We start from the raw sequence: 21,786 nt of genomic DNA, 5'->3' as shown, positions 1-21,786 counted from the left end.
TAACTAGTTAATCCCCATGCCTGGTTTCTTCCCATGTGTCTGTATGATGATGTTCTCAGTGTGCAGTACCTTAGGTAAACTGGTGGCATGAGAGTGCAGATGCAGAGCAAGTTGATCTCGTGATTTATCCTGGAGATTGAAGATAAATGTTTAATGTACTACTGACGCCGACAACAACAACAGTAACAATAACCTGCTTCACAATGCAGGAAAGTTTGATTACCCCTAGTGTAAGCTTGAACCACTTTGTAAACAAAGTCAGTCAGCTATTTTTACGGTGTTTCTAGATATAGACATTCCCGGATGGTCCAGGTCTTTCAGCTGTCCCTGAGGTGAAGGCTGAAGAATGGAAAATGTAGACCTTTATAAAAGAACTTCAATATGTGATGGGATACTTAATAACCCAGTATTTTAGATGTGTTGGATTTTGCTATTCAGGAATGTTTAGGACATCAAGTCTCGTCCAGGGTTGCTGTAACATCCTGGTGTGCCTTGAGTTCCTTTCAGGGGGGTTGTGGGGTACCATGCACTGTTAGCATTATTAGCTTTGCAAACATGATTCACAAGATAAACCCAGAAGTGTCAAATAGAAATGCATAGTGTTAAATACATTCTGCCCTGCTGTGATCTTCCTGAGGTCTTTGCAACAGAAAAATTGCTCTGTTCTTTTTCTGTAGTGAAAAAAACAGGCTCTGGCTTAGCAAGTCAAGTGGAACTGATCTAAATTTTGATACCACAACTTTTCAGAAAGAAGTATGTCATCACCACAATCCCTTGAGGTTGCTTCCTGTTTCAGAAGTAATGATAGCATGTTAGGCTGAATACATTGTAGAGCTGAAGGTCAGTGCACTTACAAAAAATAAACTGAGAATCCAAAAACTTTGTAGTTTATTGGCCCAGGATAACATTATTATTACTTCTGTTGTTGGACATGCACAGGGCCAGATCCCTATAATGGTGTGCCAATAGATAACCAAAAGACAATCCCTGAGTTCACACGAACTACCTTCAAGTTGTTTTGCTGATATTTTAAATTTAGAATACAGAGTAAAATTCTTATCCTACAGAATTCGGTGGAAATTTTATCAGACTTCAGTGGAAATTTACTGTTGAGCTTAAGAGGCAACAAACTGGTGAGTGCTTACCCAGTTATGAAATAATTCAAAATCAGCTCGACCCTTCCTTCCCTATCCCTATCCTATCAGCTCCTACCCACCTATCCAATTCATTCCACCTCACTTGTTGACTTCTTTCTTACTTCATACCTCATCTCCTTTTCCCTTCTGAGCTTCCCCCTCAGAAGTCATGGAGCTTTCTCTTTCTAGCATTGCCACAAAAGAAGCAGGTTCCACTGTTTCTGCTCCATTGAAATTAGAGGGAGAATTCCTACTGTGATAGCTTGGGGGGAGACCCCATTTGTGTAAAATGCTTACAAGACTTTGTGCCCACCCTCGCAGGTAGATCTCGTGCGTTCCTTCACATTCCGCAACTCTAAGCAAAGCTATACCGGGATCCCCATTATTGTGGCGAACATGGACACTGTGGGCACGTTTGAGATGGCAGAGGTTATGACTAAAGTAAGTACTGACTCCCCTCTTTTCCTGCAAAACCTGGGTAGCCGCTTGTTTGGTAAAGGGCTATGATGCAAAAACACAGTTGCTTGTTTCTACCATAGTTGTAAAATCTAGAATGCAATAGTAAAAAAATATGGCTTTGTCTTCAGTGGGCGGAGCGGGGATGGATGGAGTATGGGTGTGTGGAGGGAGGGATGGGGGGTATGCGCGTGCGTGCAGGGAGGGGTGTGTGCATGTGCAGGCGTGAGTGCAGGCGCGTGTGTGCAGGGAGTGTATGCATGTGGGCATGCGCGTGCAGGGAGTGTGTGTACGTGTGGGTGTGCACGTGCAGGGAGGGAGGGTGTGTCTGTAGAGAAGGAGGAGTGTATGTGGGGGAGGGGTGTGTGTGGGGAAGGAGGGGGAGGGTGTGTGGGTGTGGAGGGGAGGGAGTATGTGTGTGTGGGTGTGCGTGTGTGTGGAGGGGAGGGAGTGTGTGTGTGTGTGCGCATGCATAGGGTGTCTCACATGCACACCCTGCCATACACATGCACGCACACTCCCCTCACACTGCTGTACATGCAGACCCCCACACCCATACAACCCAGCCATGCTTCTCCGACACAGCCCCCCACAAACCCCACACACATCCATATGCTCCCACACCCCCTACACCAGGGGTGGGTAATTATTTCAGGCAGAGGGCTGCTTACTGAGTTTTGGCAACCCATCGAGGGGCCGCAAGACAGGCAGCCAGGGTAGATAAATATTGATTTTCTAAATTTTCAAGGGGACCTGTGGGCTGGATAGAATGGCCTGGCGGAACACATCTGGTCACATTTTGCTCACCCCTGCCCTACACCTATTCATACACACACCCACACCCTCCCCCACAGCCCCCCACAAATCTATACCCACTGTCCACAACATACAGAAATAAGACTTCATTTTAAGCTATTGTGCAGTCACCTCTATGTACACTTACAAACACATGTAAACTAGGACAAAAATATTTTTAATATCAAATCAATGAATGTTGTAGATGATCACTTTTTAGAATATAATTTGGTATTTTCCTGGTTCTGAGATGGCAAAAGCCCTTGCTGAAAGGAGTATTTCTGGGGGACTAGAGGAGGGACTTCTGATGGCAAAGGTCAGGGGTTAGGGGGCGGGATTTCCAGGCCCAGGGGGCAGGGCACCTTCAAGGGGTGGAGGTACCCATGTGGCCGTCAACAGCTTGCCAAAACTCGGTAAGTGGCCCTCTGCCCAAAATAATTGCCTGCCCCTGGGCTAAAGAGTCAGTGTCATAGACGTAATTTGTGGGTTGACAGAAATATTGAGGAGGGAAGGTGAATGAACTTGGACATTGCTAAAGGTTTGCTTAATGTTTTCCAGCATTCAATGTTTACTGCTATTCACAAGCATTATTCTCTAGAAGACTGGAAATTGTTTGCAGCCAATCACCCAGAATGCCTTGAGGTATACTTGTATAATGTTAATTATTACAGTTAATGACTTCTTTCTAAATGGAAGCTATACTGTGGTTTCTTGGGAAAGTGTTTTGAAGTGGCTCTTCCAGGAATAAAGATTTTTTTTTTTTTTGCTAATCTTAAATGCATTCTGCTAAGTGGCTTGTCCTGATTAAAGAGAGCATTGTTATGAAGTACACTGCAATAGTACATATTAAGATTTAGAGGGTAACATTTATATCTGCCTATAATGGAAAGGGAGATGAAGAACAGAAGGAAAAGTCTCTTACGAACATGCAGGGTCCCAGAATAGCCCTCCTGATGTGTTGACATGGGTGTGGAGGAGAGAAGGGAAGTGAGGGGCGCCTAAGGAAGAAATGATGGGGGAGAAGTCCAAGGTCCTAGGTAGGACTTCTGTTTCTAGGTGTCATGAAGGGAGAGGTCCCGTTATGAAGGGAGAGGTTACTTACTAAATGTGGATCTGAATCCTGGCTGAGATTTTCCACGTCTGCAAAGCTTAGAGGCCTCTAGGCCTGCTACTGTGGGCCACACTATAATCCTCAGTCAGAGGAAGCTTTGGGCACTGTTATTCCTACACTGTCTTCATTATTCTGCATTACATCAAACTATAAAGCTGATTTTCCACCCATCAAATTTCCAAACTTTGTTTGGGGGCCCATAGTGTTACAATTGAACACCAAAACATCCATTGTGCAGTCAGCCGCATGTTGCTGCTCATTGTTACATGGTGTATGCTTCAAAAAAAAAAAAAGATCACTGACTACTTTAAATCTTCACCATTCACATCTCTACTTCCATTCGTTTTGAATTATAATCAACAAATTGCAGTTCACGGTGCAGTAACCTGGTTAGCAACATAATTTAAAATGCTTTCTTGTTAGACTGTATTTTTAGTTGTGTAAATAAAAAGTATACAGTTCATTTTATTTATTATTACTTGTAAACAATCTAACAGCTTTTATGTAAATTTGATTACAATATACCGGTACTGGATAGTATTTTATTTAATGTTTATATACAGTATTGGTGAACAGGTGATTTTATTTTATTTTATTTTATTTTTTTATTATTATTATTTATTATTATTTTTTGGAAGTTACTGATCCAAAAACTGCCCCTTTTTTACCACATGGGGTTTAGTCCCAGTTTGTGAAGCAATTCAGAGTTCCACTATTTTTGCTTTTCCTCTTGTCATTTTGCTGTGAGAATTGACTCTGTGCTACCCTAGAGGGTTACCCGGACAGGGTTACAAAAGTCATTCCTTCATGGAAATCAATACCATACTATTGTTCTTTATTGTTGGGAGACTGCACAGGGTATTTCATTACCCGTGCCTCATTTTGAAATCATTGTAATTATTATTGATGAGGGGACTGTCTGAAGGCCAGTTTACCAGTTAGTCTCAGCAGCATTTTTGTGAGCCATATTAAGCCCAGAGAAATATCTGTTATTTGAATACCTTGGGGCTTAGGCAGTGGTTAGGTAGGTAGGCACAAAAAACATATTTTACGATCTGCAACCATTGAAATAGGGGCCTTAATCATTAGATGCTGATTTGCTCTGTGACCTTGGATGCCCACAGAGGGTCCGTGACCAACAGCTGTGGAAGCTATTTTCTGTTGGACTGAACACATAATAAGGACAGATGAGGGAGGCATGCACATGCTTGTTCACTGTGGTAGACTAAGGAAAGATTAATGAACTGACAGACCTGAACCTTACTTTGAGGCTCCCCCAGTTTTTTGCAACACTTTTTTTCCCAGAAAGGCATAAGCAAGTGAAGGAACCTGTGTTTTTCATAATCTGGGCAACATACAGCTTTTAGCCATCACTTTGTTCCCCATAACAAAGTCCACTTATTCACTAAAGTACTTTACAATTAATTTAAGGAGAGTTTACATTTAAATGGTGCTTATACCAACACTGCTGTACTGAAGAGTCTAAATAAATTGCAGGCAACTGATTGCTTTGTCTAGTTGCAGTATTTATTTAGCTTTAGGGTGTCATATGGGAGGAATAGAAATGGATTCATGAGCTAGGTAAGTGCTTGTGACTGTCTGTAAAAGCTGCTGATCTTTTGTCTTCTCTCTGCCTCTGCAGCATGTAGCCGTGAGTTCAGGCAGTGGACAGTCTGACTTGGAGAGATTGACAAGTATCATAGAGGCCATTCCACTGATCAAATACATTTGCCTGGATGTGGCCAATGGCTATTCGGAGCACTTTGTGGAATTTGTGAAAAATGTCCGTGCCAAGTTTCCAAGTCACACCATCATGGTAGGTGGGTAGACCAGAGGTGCTGATATCATCACCAGAATATGCCAAACTGGTAGTTGTGGGCATACATTTCTACATTATCTAAGTTGTTCCTCCCTTCCCCCCAAGAATCAGATTACTTATATACTCTAATTTGTTCCAGCTGAAGGACTAACCCTAAGTTGCTGCCTTTGTGGTTGTAAAGTTATGCTTCTACACGTGAACAAAGGCTATGCTGTTTTCCTGAGCTCCAGGACACAGGAAGTAAGCCCTGTTCAATACACTCTTCATCTCAGCAGGGCTTAGCTATGAAGCCAAGTGAGGGAAGCTTAATAATACATCAACATGGTCATGACCAATCATTTTAGTAAAAAGTATTCAACATTTCCTCTGGAATTGTAGCTAGAGTCTGAGGTCATGGGCAGAATTTGGACTGAGTTTATCTCCAGCTTCCATCTTTCTTCCCACACCCGCCCTGACCTCTCTTCATGTGTTGGCTCATCTTCTGTTTCCGTGTGGCTAAGCTGAGGTTCACAGAGCATTTGCCCATGATTTGTGCAGACCTGGCTGGTCGGATGCTGCTGATTTCTCCTTTGTGTTTCCAGTTGCTTAGTGACGTTAAAGTTTAGCTAAACATAGATTACATTTTTATCTGATGTTATGGGACTGGGAAAGCCAAGGCTGCAGTTGCTATAGGAATGTCATACAGTTTTGAATGGGAGGATGCTTCAGTTTGAGAAATCAGGGTGTTAGCTCAGTCCTCAAAGTCCTTAGTGAGAGGGCTTTACCCATACAGTGTACTTGTCTCTCCTGACTCCACCTATGCCATGCTTTGCCTGTCTTTTATGAACTAAGGAGTAGGCATCTGTGGAGAAAACCATGCTGCATCAATGTGTACAGACTCTGCATCGCATCCTTGCAGTAAACCACACCAGTTCTGCTGTCAAGAGACCTTTTTGGCTGAGGAGGGCTGAGTTTGTGCCTTTAAAGCAGTAAACTTATTAGAAGGATTAGTAGATTCATACCAAGGCTATTGGCCTTTCTTCAGACCAGCTTGGAAGAAACCAGTTGCATAGGCCATTCCTTCATGTCAGACTTCTGTCACCACACAGCTGGGGAGAATGGGCATAAACATCCAATCCCCATGGGGTTAAGGTGCAGTGGAAAACAGGGCTGGAGGGGGAAGAGAGTAGGAAAGGAAGTGATTCATCTTTCTTTCCTGCTGAGAACTGCTGTGTTGTGAATGGGAGATTGTTCTGGATTGTGCCCATAGGCGCATGGGCAACCCTCACAACAGGTCTGGGACTACAGGCCCAGAGAAAAGGCATATTTGAGACCTCTTTACACATGCAAAACTCTCAGTGGCTTGGCCAGGATGTGCAGAGAGGGTGGACTTGGTTCTTGACATTTTGAATGAATACTTTTTAATTTCCAGCAAACAGCAAGGAAGCATCTCAACGTTATTATTATCATCACCATTCCAGGGGCATCCCCAGCTGAGATCCTTAGTATAGGGTAGTGTACAAGTACGTAAGTACAAGTACAGCCTGTCCTCTGAAACAGATGATGATCTAAATAGATGAGGAGCAGAGAAACAGAAAGATGAAATGACTTGTGGTAATACAGAAATTCTGAGAGAGAGCCAGGAAGTGAAACCAGATCTCCTGAGTCTCTGTCTCGGTGCTTCAGCACAGACATCCTGTCTCTTCAGTGTACCTGTCTTCTCACCTGTTTTCTTGCCCTCTGCAGTTTTTCTGCCTCTGTTATTTAAAGTGCTTATTGTGAGACCTAGCGCAGTAACAGCACTACCTAATGACACATGTACAATCCTGGCTTTCTATCTCCAATTGCAAGTAGCTTATCTGAGAATGGCTGCTCTCCTTACCTGCTGCACAGAGATGTATTTCTGATCCTAAATACCTGCTAATTCAGGATGATTCTAAATCTGTATATTCCTAACCACTTAATGCCTGTACAACCCTTGCAGCTTGTGTTTGAGCTACAGACAGCTCCCTTGCATCCTTAAAGAAATTACTTCATATACTGAACCAGAATGACTTGTTGAAGTTGTCCTTGCCAAGAACAGGCCTTCTAATCCAACCTTTGCAATTCATGGTAAAACATGGCCTGCTAGTGCTTGTTCTTGGACTGCTGTTGTGTCTCTGCACTATTTCTTTCAGCATTCTCTGTGCAGTTATAGACTTGAAATGAAAGCTCTAGCAGTTGAAATACTAAGTATAAAAATAAAAGAGCTTTCTCATAGCAGAAAGTGATCTTCAGGCTGCAATGCTTGTTCTCCTCAGAGTGACCCTTCATTCCACAGTCAGCTGCAGTGCAGTACAACATTGTAACCCAATCCAGGGTCTCGGGGAATATTTACTCCCATGGGTCGTACAACGGGTTCAGCTCCAAATTAGGGGAGGTATTGTGCAAGGCAACTCCTACTCACACAGCACACAGCACAGTGCTACTTAGTGGCTGTTGGCATATCTGCAGATGGAAGGATGGTTTAGTGTTTAAGAAGGCTTGGCAGTTTCATAACTAATTTGGCTTGCTTGCCTCTTATTCCTAGCTCTGACATGGGCCTTTTCATTCCTGCAATCTTAGAACATACTTATTAAGGGGTTAAGAATCATTTTTATCCCTATTTTGCAGGCAGGGAAAACAGAGGTACAGAGGTGTTATAGTTATCAAGCAATGCAAGGACAGATTTGGAAATAAAACCCAGGTCTACCAGAGCACTGGTCTGGGACCCAGTACAGTAGGCCACACATTGCCCCTCAGAAATTGAATATTGATATAGTATTTTGTTCTTCAACTGCATTAACATCAGGGTGCCAAGGCCTGCTCCTTCTAAAAACTCTGACTGGCTGCATTGGTGCAGGATCAGCTCCTCTGAGAGAAATCTAGTCCATATTCATTAGTTGACTTTTGAAAGCTATTAATAAAAGTCATTGATTTTTATTAGGCTATTTCACAATATATGTTTAGAGAAGAAAATTTTTACTGATGTTCATCCTTAATTTCCCTTGTTAAAATTTTTTCCAAAATTCCTCAGCATATTGCATTGCACTGCTCAACATAGTTCCTCTCCATCCTTGGCATTCACACCGTGGCTAGATGATATCTCCCCTTACTTGCTGACTGCATTTGGAGATTGAAGATTGAATTGTCCACAAAGGTGGAATTTCTCTTAGGATCTGCTCAGCATATGATGGCTATCAGGATAGTTGCACTGGATATGGCTGAAATGGTTTCTGGCTGATCTTGTACACAGGGAAACTGTGGTGAGCTGACATTTGTGCTAGATTAGAAGCGAAAAACGTGAAGAGGAAGGAGGTGGTATCTTCTAGAAACCCCCTCCCAGCTTGATTAATTATAATTTGTCAGCACTCTTGTAGCGAGCTTTCAGACAGCCTGATTGTCCCCCTAAGTCCATGTGAACTAATATTTCTAGTCAGATTTTATGAGAGAGTATCAATTCTTTACTAAAACTCAGCTGTGTTACCTCTGCTGTGCTCACTACTTTTGCAGGTTATACAAAGACAAATTATTTTTATAAGCCATCTTGGAAAGATTCCAGCTTGGGTTCAGTGGGCTTTAGATCAGGTCCTATTTGCCCTGCCTTACAGATCTACTGAATGTATTCTGGCATCAAAGAGCGTCAAACTGCATACCAAGTATTACACTGCACACCTGGCAGTCCGCTTTAGGGATGCATCTTGTAAGTGCTACACTTCTGTCTGCCTCAGCAAGACCTATATAACATACAGCAAAGCAAGAGGCTTCACGACGGGAAAGAAGCAGAACTTTACTCAAAATGCTAAACCAATTCAAAATCCTCTCTTTCCTGCCAGTCTTTTATTATTGTTGTTATTATTTAAAAAAAAAAAAAATCAATATCATGCAGTTTTGAGAAAAGGTTAATGTTCCAGTTTTATACACCACAGTCTGCTGCCTACTTTATTACTGGTTTAAGTGCCTCAGCTGGTGCCTTGCCAGCCTCTCATTTTATTAAAAGGGAACTATAGCACATTGTGGAAAAGTAAATGAAGAGTTTCGAGCCAAAATCAGTAAATCACCCAGCCATCTTTGGGCAACTCCTATTGAGTTCAGCAGAGGTTTTGCTTGAATAAGGACTAAGTAAACACTGAATAAAGCTTTTAGGATTTTTCCACCTGCTCTGCCCATATTGATGCTGTCACAAACAACTGCGCAGTATTGAAGAATCCTCATTCAAAGTGAGCAAAGGGGATTACTTAATTTCACAAAGCATCATGTAAATCCCTTCGAGTGTGAACAACCCATCTGGGTGCAACTGCAAGGAATAATGCAGGGTTAATGCAGGGGTTTTGCCTTGTGGGGTATGCTTGCAGTTTCCAGGCATGCAGACACGTACATGAATTCTCATTCTGCTATAACAAACAATGTGAAGGGTTTGCCTTTTATAGGTAAATAAACACTGGCAGGATGCAGGGTTTCATCTAGTTTGGGGGGAGCGGGAGGAACATTTCTGGCCAGTATGCCACAAAGTAAGTCCTGTCCCCTCCCTAAGTGCTATTCCAATCAATCCCCTTCCTGTTCCTGATCCTTTGCTCTACTCTCTTCTCTGTTCCTTATCCATTGCTCTCCTCTGCTCCCTGCCTTATCTGCACTGTTCTCCCTGCCAGATCTGTCATGTACCAGACAAAGTGGCTGTGCATGTCACTTGTGGCACACATGTTATCAATCAATCTAATCATATGCTATCGGGTGGTAACTGTCCTGTTGCCCCAGGTAGAATTATTGCTTACCAAAGTTAAGGACCCACCAGGGCATTCTTTGTTCTTTCCCAGAATTGGTAATTGTCAGAAATTTGAGGAAAATTAGGTCTTGAAAAATGAATCAGCAGGTTTTGGTCCTCTCTGCTTGATCATTGACTCTTGTTAGAAATGCAGTTATTTTCAGTGTCAGTCAGCTATAAGCAGTAATATTTGCTATGGCAAAACACTGTTCGGCAATAAACCAAAGCAGGCAGAAGTGTTTACTTAACACTAGCGCTGATGAAACGGTCCTGAGATTGCTTGTGAAATGGTTGGACCACTGATCGATATATACCACTGCAGAAATAGTCACAAACTACACGACTGCTGTAGGGACAAGTGCTGTAAACAGCCATTCTGTAGGCCACACCATGCTAAAGTTAGACTTCAAATCATCTTTTAACTGTAGCCTCTTTACCTGGAGTTCTCTGTGTGTGCTATACTGCATAGAAGTATGAAGCAATTTTAATTGTGCTTTACAAGAAGAGATCAAGACTGCCATGTAGGAAAGAGTCTCTGTGCAGGCATTGATTATCAAAGGGAAAAGGAAGCATTCTTTGCTTCCACTGTTCTTTACTTAGCAAATGCTTTCTTGTATAATTTGGGGGAAGGGCAGCTCACTTAAAGATGGGCTTGAGCTGCAGATATCTCCCACCAAAAGCCTGAATCTTCCATGTTTCAGGTTTTGGTTCAGCCAACTATTGAACAAGAAGACAGCAACAAAATTGTAGTCTAGGCCTGGTGTAGATTCTGAATATTCCCTAAGATTCCTTTGAAACTTGGGTGTACACAATGCAACAAGCATTTTAGTGGATATTTTGGTAATATTTTAATGGAAATGCTGTTCCTTTAGAAGTGAAATTAAATGTTAAATGCTTCCTGATATTTGCCTCCTTGTATGAGAGAAGCAAAAACCTAACAGTGTTATTATTATTCTCCACCACACTTGGCTTTAAGAATTCCCACTTACATCATATTGTTTCCTCTGTCTCAGGCAGGTAATGTGGTGACAGGAGAGATGGTGGAAGAACTTATTCTTTCTGGAGCAGACATTATTAAAGTTGGTATTGGGCCTGGTAAGTCAAACCCTGGGTGAAAAGCAGAGAAAGTGGGTGAGAAAAATGCATACAGAGAAATCAGTGTTTCTATTTTTACTACAGCTACAGCCACTTACCTGCCACATGTTGAAAGGCATTCACGTTATGAGAGTGATTATATTTGACAGATTGGTGCTAGGATGCACACACTGTTCATTTCAAAGTATTATTCTGAGACCAAGATCTATACATGATGGGAAATGCTGTGGTTCAGGACAGCCTAAATCATTCCAATTAAGTCTCAAATGGATGTCATTAAGGTGTAGGCAGGCATTTCTTTTGCGTGGCAAATATCATTGTGCAAATCACTAAATGCTGTATCAATAGCTGTATGGAGACTAGATTGCCACCTGACATGACTTCTCAAACTGTTTTGAGATCTGTGGGTGTAAAAAACACTAAAGAAATTCAGAGGCTGAAACATGGGAACACAGGACTGGAAGGGACCTCATGGGTCACTGAGACCAATCCCTTGTGTTCTCAGGCTCCCATGAACCAAAGGAATCTCCTAAATTGTCACTTTGAACCCTTACTCCTAACTTCAAGGAGCAGTATGTGGGACACCAAAAACACTACAATGTGCCACTAGTAGGTTGCTAAGGAGATGTATAAATCAAAGAAATAAATAAATGGTAAAGGCTAGGAAGATGAGGGCACTACCAGTGCCTTGTCACTGCAACAGGAAGGAACATGGTTAGTTAATACATGATGCTCAAAAGATCCAAGGAAAAGGACCTTTCCACATACTACAGAAGAGGCAAAAATTCCACAGTCCCCCTAATATGACCTGCGATGATCACTATGACCCTGAGTGAAAGAGCAAGAGTATCTAGCCAAGAACCTCTAGGTTTCCATTTGCTACCTGGACTACTTTTCTTAATTCCTCATGGGAAGGCTACTTTTAACTCCTGTCATGAGCTGCATGAACAGATAACTAGAGCACAAGTGGTGAGCTTGCAACTGAGTCCAGGAACATAGGTCACAGGAAGGTGTGCCCAGGCTGTGAAATACCAGCAGAGATATCCAGGTATAACTGCCACAGTACAAGTGAAATGTAACAGTAACAGTGTCCACCACAAAAGATCAAACCTTGATGGTCTTACTCAGGCCAGGCCCTTCCTGATTAAAGGATAATGTAGTAATTCATTATAAAGCTGGAGACAGTGAAGGCTATTTTAAAATTATTTTTCTACCTACTTTTCATAAATCCTGTCAGTGTTTAAGTATTTTTACTTAATTGAAGGATCAGCAGAAATTGCCACTCTACTAATCTTCCTGTCTCTACTGACTGGAGCTCTAGGATTTGGATAGCTGTGTATGACCTAGACCCTTTTTGACAACTATAAAATTCTCCCTGTTGTCATGAGGAGCTGCACTGCTGGCATCCTAAATGACACCAGATTGTCAAGAAGGCAGCTTTGTGTTTGAGGCTTACTTAATTTTTAAAAAATACATATTAAAAACACTTCAGTAGAGTTGTCAGAGAGAAAATCTGGTATTAGCTGTTTTAATGATCTCTCTTTTTATTCATTAGAGGTTGTGTTTAGAGTCTCTTACCTTTTGTAGGGCTCAATTTTCTTCAGATTTTCTTACTTTATTTTTCAAATGTTGGTTGCTCATTTTCTTGTGTCCCCTGCCATTTTAATCAACCAGATGTTGCTGCTGTGGCTACCAGAGCTAGTCAAAGGTGACTTTTTCTTCTCACTGTAGAAAATGTTGTCAAAATGAAAAAAAGCTTAGCTTTTGTCTAATTTTCTATTTTTCTTATGAATTAGAATATTAAAATATTTCTGTCAAAGTGTTTTGAAAATATTCTTGCAATGGCTTATGGAAGTTGTAGTCTCTTACCTCTGTTCCTATCTACAGAGTTCTCTCTCATGATGCATCACAGACCCTCCACCTTGAGAGGGCAAACAGTGCATGATGGAAGTCCCTTGCCAGGATGCATCATGGGAGATGTAGTCTAACCAGGGAGCCCCAGCTACAGAGGAGAATGTGGCGACATTAAGACACCTCCTGCGGTGCACATGCAGGTATCACAGCAACAGTTCAAGATCCAAGAGTATTTCAGTTTTTAGACATTCTGGTTTTGGATGGAAAAAACTCTAAATTTCCCATAAGCAGGCACTTTTAGGGAAAACACTAATTTAATTGAAAACCAAATTTTTCACATGGGGTAAAAGAAGGAAAAACAATCAGCAGAAAGTTTTCTACCAGGCATATGGGCTACTCTCTTTATGAGCTTCTTTTCTTTTCCTCCAGGTTCTGTATGCACTACCAGGATTAAGACAGGTGTGGGCTACCCTCAGCTGAGCGCTGTGATCGAGTGTGCAGACTCAGCCCATGGCCTGAAGGGGCATATCATTTCAGTAAGTGAGCGTGGTCCATGATAAGCCACCTGCTCTGCAAATCATGGTAGGGCTGCAGTCTCCTGCCCAGCTTCTTAGAATTAAGGGCTACCCTCTCTCCCCTTTGGTGATTGCTGCTCTGCAGCTTTTGAGATCTTCACAGGTGTAGGTGGCACCCAGCTTCCTTTGCCCTTCACTACTGACTTGACTCCTGTTTGTGCCTTTAAAGCATTCTCTAAATGGGAAATAATCACCCATAAGTTAACAGAATTAGCATTATTTTAGTATTTTTTTGAGGTGAGCAGCAGTTCCCATGGAAAGGTGATGCCTCAAAGTGGGTGAGGGAAAAAAGGTAGTTGTTTCCAGTGAGTAGGACCAGGGGAGGTCAGCACAGCTGGAGATTACTTGTGGGAATCCTGAGGTAGATTGGTAGCTGCCGCCTTGGTAGGAGTGTATTTACTGCAGGCTCAACTCAAACATTTCACCCTGCAGGGGCTCCCATCTCACCAAGATGGAGTGAAGAGTGAGTGAGGTGTCACTGCAAAGCATGGTATGGCCTTTGAGCTGCTGCAAATTGAAAGAGCTCTATGGTATTAATGGCTTGAGTCTGAGGAATAAGAATGCCTCCCCTTGTACTGTGGCCATGGCTAGAAGTCACATGCTAAATTTTAGGTGTATTGCAAGGTTGACTTCACTAGAAGGCTCTGATTAGCATCCCTTCTGAGGGTACTCATGCAGTACAGGAGCAAGGAGAAAGGATGATAGAAAATAAAGACAAAAGGGGTCCAAAATGTTCTGGTAGTATTTATGTAATGGACCAGGGGAACCAAGAATGCATTCAGATCAGCTCTTTCTCTCCTCATTATTTGTCCCCATGCATTCTTCTCCGTTCCCCTACTCTTCTGTGTGGGCTTGACAGCAGTAAACACGCACCAGACTAAAAACAACCCATCATTTTGTGACTTACAGAGTTCTAAAAAAGGTGCTGATGGTAACAGCGGACAAGAAAACCATATGTCTGCATTTCAGTATAAAAGACTCGGTCATTATTAAGTAGTCTTGGGAAGCAGTAATTGTCACCACAGCAATGCTGACAAGACCTTCCTAGTTTTGCAGTCAGTGGTTTTCAACCTTTTTTCATGAGTGGACCCCTAAACAAATTTGAAAGGGGGTGTGGACTCCTTTGAATTGTAAGTGTGGGTATTCACGTTTTCTATTAACATCACTGTAGATTTTTTTTTTTTTTTTAATATAGAGGAGCCATAGATCCACACTTGCAAATTCCCTGAAGTTTGGGAGTTCTTGGATCTGGTGTTTTGATTTGGGACCAGATCAAGTATTTTTCCAGGGCCTCAGCTGTAATTTTTTAATAAACTGTATGTAAATGTATTATAAATGTTATAAACTACTTCACTGCTGCTCACTATCATCTTGGAAAATAAGCAAAAAACAGGAATCTGGAATCCCTCTTCCAGTCTGAGAATGTCTGTCTCCCAAATTGTTGGAAAAAATACATGGGGACTTACTTCCATGACTATGCAAAAGAGAGAGGTCCTTTCGCATCTAGATTGTTAGACACATTTAGGAGGATAACAAGAAGGGTTTAGAAGCCTGACATTTCTCTTCTCTTCCCCTTTCCCTGTTCTGATTGTACAGGCATTAAAGAACAATTAAGGTCAGAAGGACGATTGGGTCAAATGCCTCGTTCATATGCCCCAGCAGCCCCAGTTTTACTGAGACTCTGGGGTTCCATATTTAATCTCCTCTGTAAGTCAGTGGTTTTCAACCTTTTTTCATAAACGGGAAACGGCTTTTAAAGGGGATATGGACTTCTTTGAATTGTTTTTGATTGATCATTGTCCTCTTTCATAGACTCCTGAGACATAGTCTGTGGACCCCAAGTGGTCTGCTCACCACAGGTTGAAAACCACTGCTCTGAGTCAGTAAAAATGTAACTTCTCCCTTTCCCCAAGTCCTGGTACTGCACACTCTGATCAGGACTTGAATATTCTAGCTGCATCCTGACTTTTAGGTCATTACCGATGATAAAGGATCTACAAGCTGAATTTAGCAGGCAATTTTGTTGATGACGCACTTTTTTAGCCATTTTCTAATCTTGCCTATGCTTTTGTACCACACTGGTCACTTCGGTGGTATCTGATCGAGCAGTTTGCAAAAATCCAGTAGGTGAAAAGGACAGTTTTTCCTTTGGTTCTTTCTCTCCTGTCCACAAGAAGGCAGAAAGGTTTTTACTGTATTTTAAGATATGGCAGAGCGTCGGGTTATTTTTTCATCCTGCAGGATCACTCTAACCTCCTAACTTCCCACTGAGGAAAGTTTTAAAGCCCTGGATGGGCAGCTGAAAGAGCTCTGTCTTCTACTCCGTTGCATCACCTCCTTGCTGCTAATAGTTTCATTGTCCCTCAAGGTAAATCCTGATCACAGGAAGACAAAATGGGGGATCCTTAAGGTAGCTCGGGATACCCACTGAAAGCTTTGAAAATCAGGATCTGCCGTGAGATGCTGTGTGGTGCCACTAGGTCCTGCCTGCTTGGGGGGCCATAATTTAGACACCCCCAGGGCCTGTCTAAGATAGAAGCCTCCCTGAGTTCCTCATAGCCTGCATGCTGCAGCTCACTGCTGACAAACTCTCCAAGTCAGGGCTTTAGAAGGCAGCCTTATTCATATCTGTCTACTACAGCACCTGAGCCAGGGAATCTCCTCCATCCCAAACTGGAGATTCTTTATACCACTCCAGGGCTTTTACCCAGCATAAGGGTTTGGAGTAAAGGTACACATCTCATCTCTTGTGAGACCTTGTGATTGATCCCTAGCATGCTACTGGGCCTTGGTTTAATGACTAGAAGTTGTGGCTCACACAACCCAAGAAGCTTTGCAGATGAATTACCATATTCTGAATCACCCTCAGTTTTGTTTTGGTTTGTTTTTTTTCCAGCTAGTGTCTCTTGCTCCATGCAGTCAGGAGGGGACAAAATCCATGGACTTCCAAGTCTGCAGCTGGTAGGAAGGAGCGTAGATATAGGAAACAGTAGTTTTAGCAGTTGTTCTATTGATATTCAATATCAACAAGAAATGAAGATGAATTCCAAAATTATATCCCACATTCAGAACCTATGAGCAGACACCCTTGACAGTTGCCAGGGCTGTGATACTGGCTAGTGTGTTGGCGTGTTTTCCTGCATCTACCAACAACACTTCTGCCTCGCTTTGGCTTATCCTTTATGAGTTGCTCTTCATCTGGCTTAAGCATTGGTAGAGCTGGGACTGGTGCTGTTTGCAAATGAAGTAAAGGGAATCTTACTCAAAGAATGGAATGGAAAGTAGCTGGTCGTATGACAGTGATGGGTTCCCTCTTTGAGCTATATTCAGAACAGAGTAGACTTGAGCTCATTCTTTTGAACTGTATTAGTGCAGTGCAAACTTGAGTGAACTTGTTTACGTCAGTAAAGTGAGCACATCTGACTCATGGGGCAGATATGTTGTATAAGAAGGTGCCAATTTTTACTTGGACATACTAGGCCAGATCCATTTCTAGTAATCTCTCATCAGTGGTACATCAGGGTTGAAGTAACTTTTCTGTCTGAGTTCTCTTTTTGACTCTAACACAAACTTGAAGGGATCAAAGCTCATCTTTGAAATGAATCTTTCATAATTCACTTGAAAGATGGGAGGAAACAATGTCAAAAATATATACTTTTACTGGCCCCTGCTGTTTTGTCTGAGAGCCAGCTGTCTTGTTTTTCACTTTCCCTGCTGCATTAACACGTTGGGCTTTTGAAAGTATAAAAATAAACTGCAGTAAGGAGGCTGTTCAGCAGGCAAGTTCACCCCAAGAGGCTTTTTCTTGAGAGAAACTTTGTTTCTTATAGTTCACTGCCTAGAGTGGAATGAAATGCCATAAGCTAAGGTATACCATAAGCTAATGTTTACTGATATGTTTATCGTCTCACAGTGCCCCATATATACCAGAACCGTTTGCCTGCTGGAGCCCTCCTGTAATATGTAAGAAAGATGACATGGGAGGTCTTCACTCCCCCTCTGCTTTTACATACACCAGATTGGGTTTGATTTAAATCAAAACAATTTTAAATCTCTGGTCAGGAAGCCTTGATTTAATCATTGTTTTCTACACAAAGTACATTCTTGTTGTTTGATATGCTTTATTCATTTAACTTCTTGAAACTTTGCACTTTTAGAGAAAGGCCAGGGCTTGACTGTGTATACACAAACTTGCAGAGAAGCAATAGGGCTGAAGGGTGGGTAATCAGGTCTGTTATCTCTCATCTCCATGTACTGCTGTTAACAAGGATGTTATCTCTGAAGACAACAAACTCTCCGTATGCCTGAAGAAGGGTGTTTGTGCCTGAAAGCTTGCAGAGAACAACTTTTCCAACTATCTAGTTGTTCTAATAAAAGATATCACATCTCCCCAAAAAACTGTGTCTGCCTGTGATCTCTGGAGACACAAATCCACAGTTTGAGAACTGAAACTAAGCATCATAGTGCTCAATGGAGTCCATTAGACTGGGCACTGAGTCCCATTGGGTAGAGTGGTTTTCTTTAATCTTTACTAGACTATAGAGGAGCCTCTGGGAACCCCATAAGATTGGACCCCTAACATAGTCCATGGCCTGTTGTCACCTATTTGTAAAACTTCTAAAAAGGTTGCATGAATACATAGTCTCAAATAGTATATAATTAAAAGTTATCATCCCTACTCCATCATGATATCTTTGAGCTTTAACATATCTTAAATGAAAACTATCTTTTATAAGTTTTTTTTAAAAAGTGTTAAAAATAAAAAATACGATTAAATAAAAAATCAGATTTTTTATTTAAAAAAGTTTGATTGTTATTCACCCTGACCTCCACACAGCTCAGAGATGAAATTCAGAATTTTGCCCAAACTGCATACCATCTCTGTGTGCTAATTATATCTGTGCAATATGCATATTCTTCACATAGTAGAATACTTAAATTTTTGTTGGTACCAGAGCTAAGGCTTGTGTACCATGTATTACTAAGGTTTACTGGCATATCTTCTTATAAGATCCAGCCTCCAGTTGCCTATAACTTTGTCAGACTTCAGCCATTCTGAATAAAATTGTCTACTCCCTGAGTCTGCCTCAGGCTGAAGCTTTTTGGTTTGGGTTTTTTGTTGTTGTTGTCAAACATTTCAGTCAATCTGATTAAGGTGTATGAGACTAGGAAAAATATTTTGTTTGGTTTTGTCCTTGTTAAAAAATGATATTAACTTTATTTATAAATGTATTCATTTTTAAACTCCAGCAGACTCATACTGTGGAATAGAGGTTTGACTTTGGCAGGGAGTTGCTCTTTGTTTAAGGATGTCCTTACTATCTGCTGCCCCCCAAAAATCTGCCCAGATTTGGCTAAATTATAATTTCCATGTGGACGGAGGATGCCCTTAGCCCAGGGCTGAGGAGGATTTTCCTTATAATTCTGGAGTGCTGCAGACCACCCCAAGTCTGGATCCTGGACTGAGCCCCAGCTCTGAGAGCCGGGAGCCTGACCTCTTCTCCTGGTCCCTGATGGCCTAAAGGGTCTGTATGGTTTAATTACAGCTGGGAGGAGAACGAGACTAGGGAGAACAGACTAGGAAAAAAGAATGTGAGAGGTGGGGAGACTGGGACCTGCAGCTGAGAGAGGGAGGGGAAAACTGGGTCTGGGAGCTGGGGTAGAGAAGCCTGGGACTGGTTGGGCAAAGAGACTGGGAGCCAGGAAGGGGAATGAGGACATCTGTGGGGGGAAACTAAGAGATGAGCAAATGGGGAGGCTGAGACTGGGCGTGTCTACATGTGCACTTTAATGTGCATTAGCTTATTTTAATGTGTATTAAAGCATCGCAAAAGCCATGCTCTTTAGCTAATGCAGTTTAAAATACGCTAATGTGCATTTTTCTAGTACCTCACAGTGCAAGTTCAGGTGATCCTCGCCATTTGCAGGGGATATGTTCTCATATCCCCCGTGAATAGCAAAATCCACTGGTGGCCAGGGTTGGGGGGCATGGCTCCAGTGATGACAGTGGAAGCGCAGCAGCAGCAAGCATGGAACTCCTGAGGAGCACCTGTAAGTGTATAAAAGGCATTTAAAATGTGGGTTTGGCATTTGTGAAAAGTTGAAACCGTGAATGCCGAACCTGCAAACAGCGAGAGTTTCCTGTACTAGATTTAATACACATAGCCTAAAGCATATTAATGAATGTGTAGATGTGCCCACTGAGATTTAATGGGAGGTGAAGGGGAGGGGACACCCGTACCGTTAGGAGCAAGAGTGGATGGGGAGAACCAGGTGGGCATTAATGTGATGGAATTTCTGGTTTTTAGATTGGCTTTATTTTAAAGGAAATAACATACAAATGATGTCAGGACATCAAAAAAGTTATCCAGCCAGATACGCTTGTGTTAGGACATGCTACAGTGCCTTAACTTGGTTCCACTGTGCATATGCTTCAATTACAAAATTTGTGTACCTTTTTCACAAAGACCCCCTGTCTGATTCAGGGCACAGGATGGCATGGTGGTGGGGATGAATAAGTATTAAATAGTGAAGTCTTCTTAGGAGGAGCCTCGCTTCATTTGCTGCAGAAGTTAGAAAGTGTGCAGTGAGAGGCAAGGGAAGACAGAAAAAAAAAAAAAAAAAAGGAACATTCTCATGATGAAGGCAGTTGAATGGTGCTGCTAGATGATACCTACCTGATGTGGGGCAGGACACTTAAAGGAAATGTTTCACTGGGATATCTGGGGGTGCTCTGGTGTTTTGGTACCTGACTTGAGACCCTGGGTTATGATTTAGGGAGCACCCTGAGCTGCACCTGAAGTCAGCGGAAACTGTGCTTGGACCATGTAAAAGGCCATAAACTGCTAGATACTAGCAAACATCTGGTCCTAAGCATCTCAGATTGGGCATCCAAAATGGGCAAATGCATCTGACATTAATTTTTATATGGCTAAATTCCCATCTGTAAAATAGGACTAATACCACCCTTTCAACTCTCATGGATACTGTGAAATATATTCTCTCATGTTTTTGAAGTGCTCATATACTACACTTAGAACACCAAAGAAAAACTCTTGAGGAAATGTATAACTGACTCCACAGGGCAAGGTCTTAATAGTGTGAAGTAAGAGACATAACGGACAAACACGGAACAACCAGGAAAAAAGAAAATATTGCAGAGCTGCTCATTAAGTGAGTGCTGTCCACCTCTGAGACAGGGATCCTTTGGAAAAAGTAGTCTGTGGCCATGTAACTAAAGAATGCTGTATTAGCCTACAATAGTTGGCTTAGCAGGATTTGATTTTTATCAGTAAACGTTGATAAACATCAGTATCACCTCACCCTCACAGACCAACAAAAATATTTCTGTTGTTAATAATCAACATTTATAGAAAGGGGACATAAAAATGACGGCTAATGGAGTGTGTGACACCGGGGGAGCGGTCCTATAGAACGGCTGACTGTACTTGGGACTACAACCCCCAGGAACCCCAGGGGACAGAGAACAAAGGAAGAGGAAGTGTGACAAAGTGGAGGAGGGAAGCTACGAGTAAGCAGAGCCAGGACTGATAGCAGCTCTGCTGTTCGGCTGACAGCAGTCCTACAGCAGTTACATTTGTCCTGAATAAATTGTCTTTCCCCCCACAGCCCTAATTTTGTGTAATACTGAAAATTTTAATTGAAAAAAGTGAAATAAATGCTAAAAAAATAAACATTGGTATTCACTGAAATAAAAATTGAATTCTGCCAAGCCTACTATTGTAATGCATATGGATCAAGGGGCTGAATTCGGGTTGTATGGGCACCCTTAATCATGGTACTTTTTATGTTTGAATGCTTGCCTTTGCAGTAATATTGTCTAATGTCTTTTGGTGTGTTATATTTTATGTTCCTCCACAGTGTATCTAGCATTATCATACCTCCCTCTGACTCAGCTTTCCTTTCTGTGAAATGAGGATTATGAATCTTACCCCCTTCCTTTCCAAGAATATGATGAATCGGTTTCATAGTATCATAGTTTGTAGGGTCGGAGGGGACCTGAGCAGATCATCTAGTCCGACCCCCTGCCACGGCAGGAAAGAGTATTGGGGTCAAATGACCCCAGCAAGATGTTCATCCAACCTCCTCTTAAAGACCCCCAGGGTAGGAGCCTGAGCCTGCACCACTTCTCTTGGAAGCTGGTTCCAGACCCTAGCCGCCCTGAC

The 21,786-nt window shown here is 42.1% G+C and overlaps 1 protein-coding gene across 3 annotated transcripts in view; it reads left to right on the top strand.

The window, feature by feature from the left end:
* GMPR (guanosine monophosphate reductase) overlaps positions 1 to 21,786 on the top strand; it is a 51,731-nt gene that overhangs the window by 7,875 nt on the left and 22,070 nt on the right. Inside the window, exons 2-7 of one of the 3 annotated variants that reach the window (XM_019543602.1) lie at positions 1,068 to 1,133; positions 1,458 to 1,577; positions 2,946 to 3,029; positions 5,141 to 5,314; positions 11,090 to 11,171; positions 13,455 to 13,561. In XM_019543602.1, coding sequence (XP_019399147.1) covers positions 1,068 to 1,133; positions 1,458 to 1,577; positions 2,946 to 3,029; positions 5,141 to 5,314; positions 11,090 to 11,171; positions 13,455 to 13,561 — 633 coding nt within the window. Of the gene's footprint in view, positions 1 to 1,039; positions 1,134 to 1,457; positions 1,578 to 2,945; positions 3,030 to 5,140; positions 5,315 to 11,089; positions 11,172 to 13,454; positions 13,562 to 21,786 lie in introns of all 3 variants that reach the window. The other 2 variants (XM_019543610.1, XM_019543619.1) reach the window with 2 other exon arrangements.

This window comes from Crocodylus porosus, unplaced genomic scaffold (assembly GCF_001723895.1).
Source record: "Crocodylus porosus isolate Cpor-Errol unplaced genomic scaffold, CroPor_comp1, whole genome shotgun sequence".
Classification (NCBI taxonomy): Eukaryota; Metazoa; Chordata; order Crocodylia; family Crocodylidae; genus Crocodylus; species Crocodylus porosus.
Note: the sequence above shows the minus strand (reverse complement) of the source record. Positions and strands in the feature narration are given on the sequence as shown.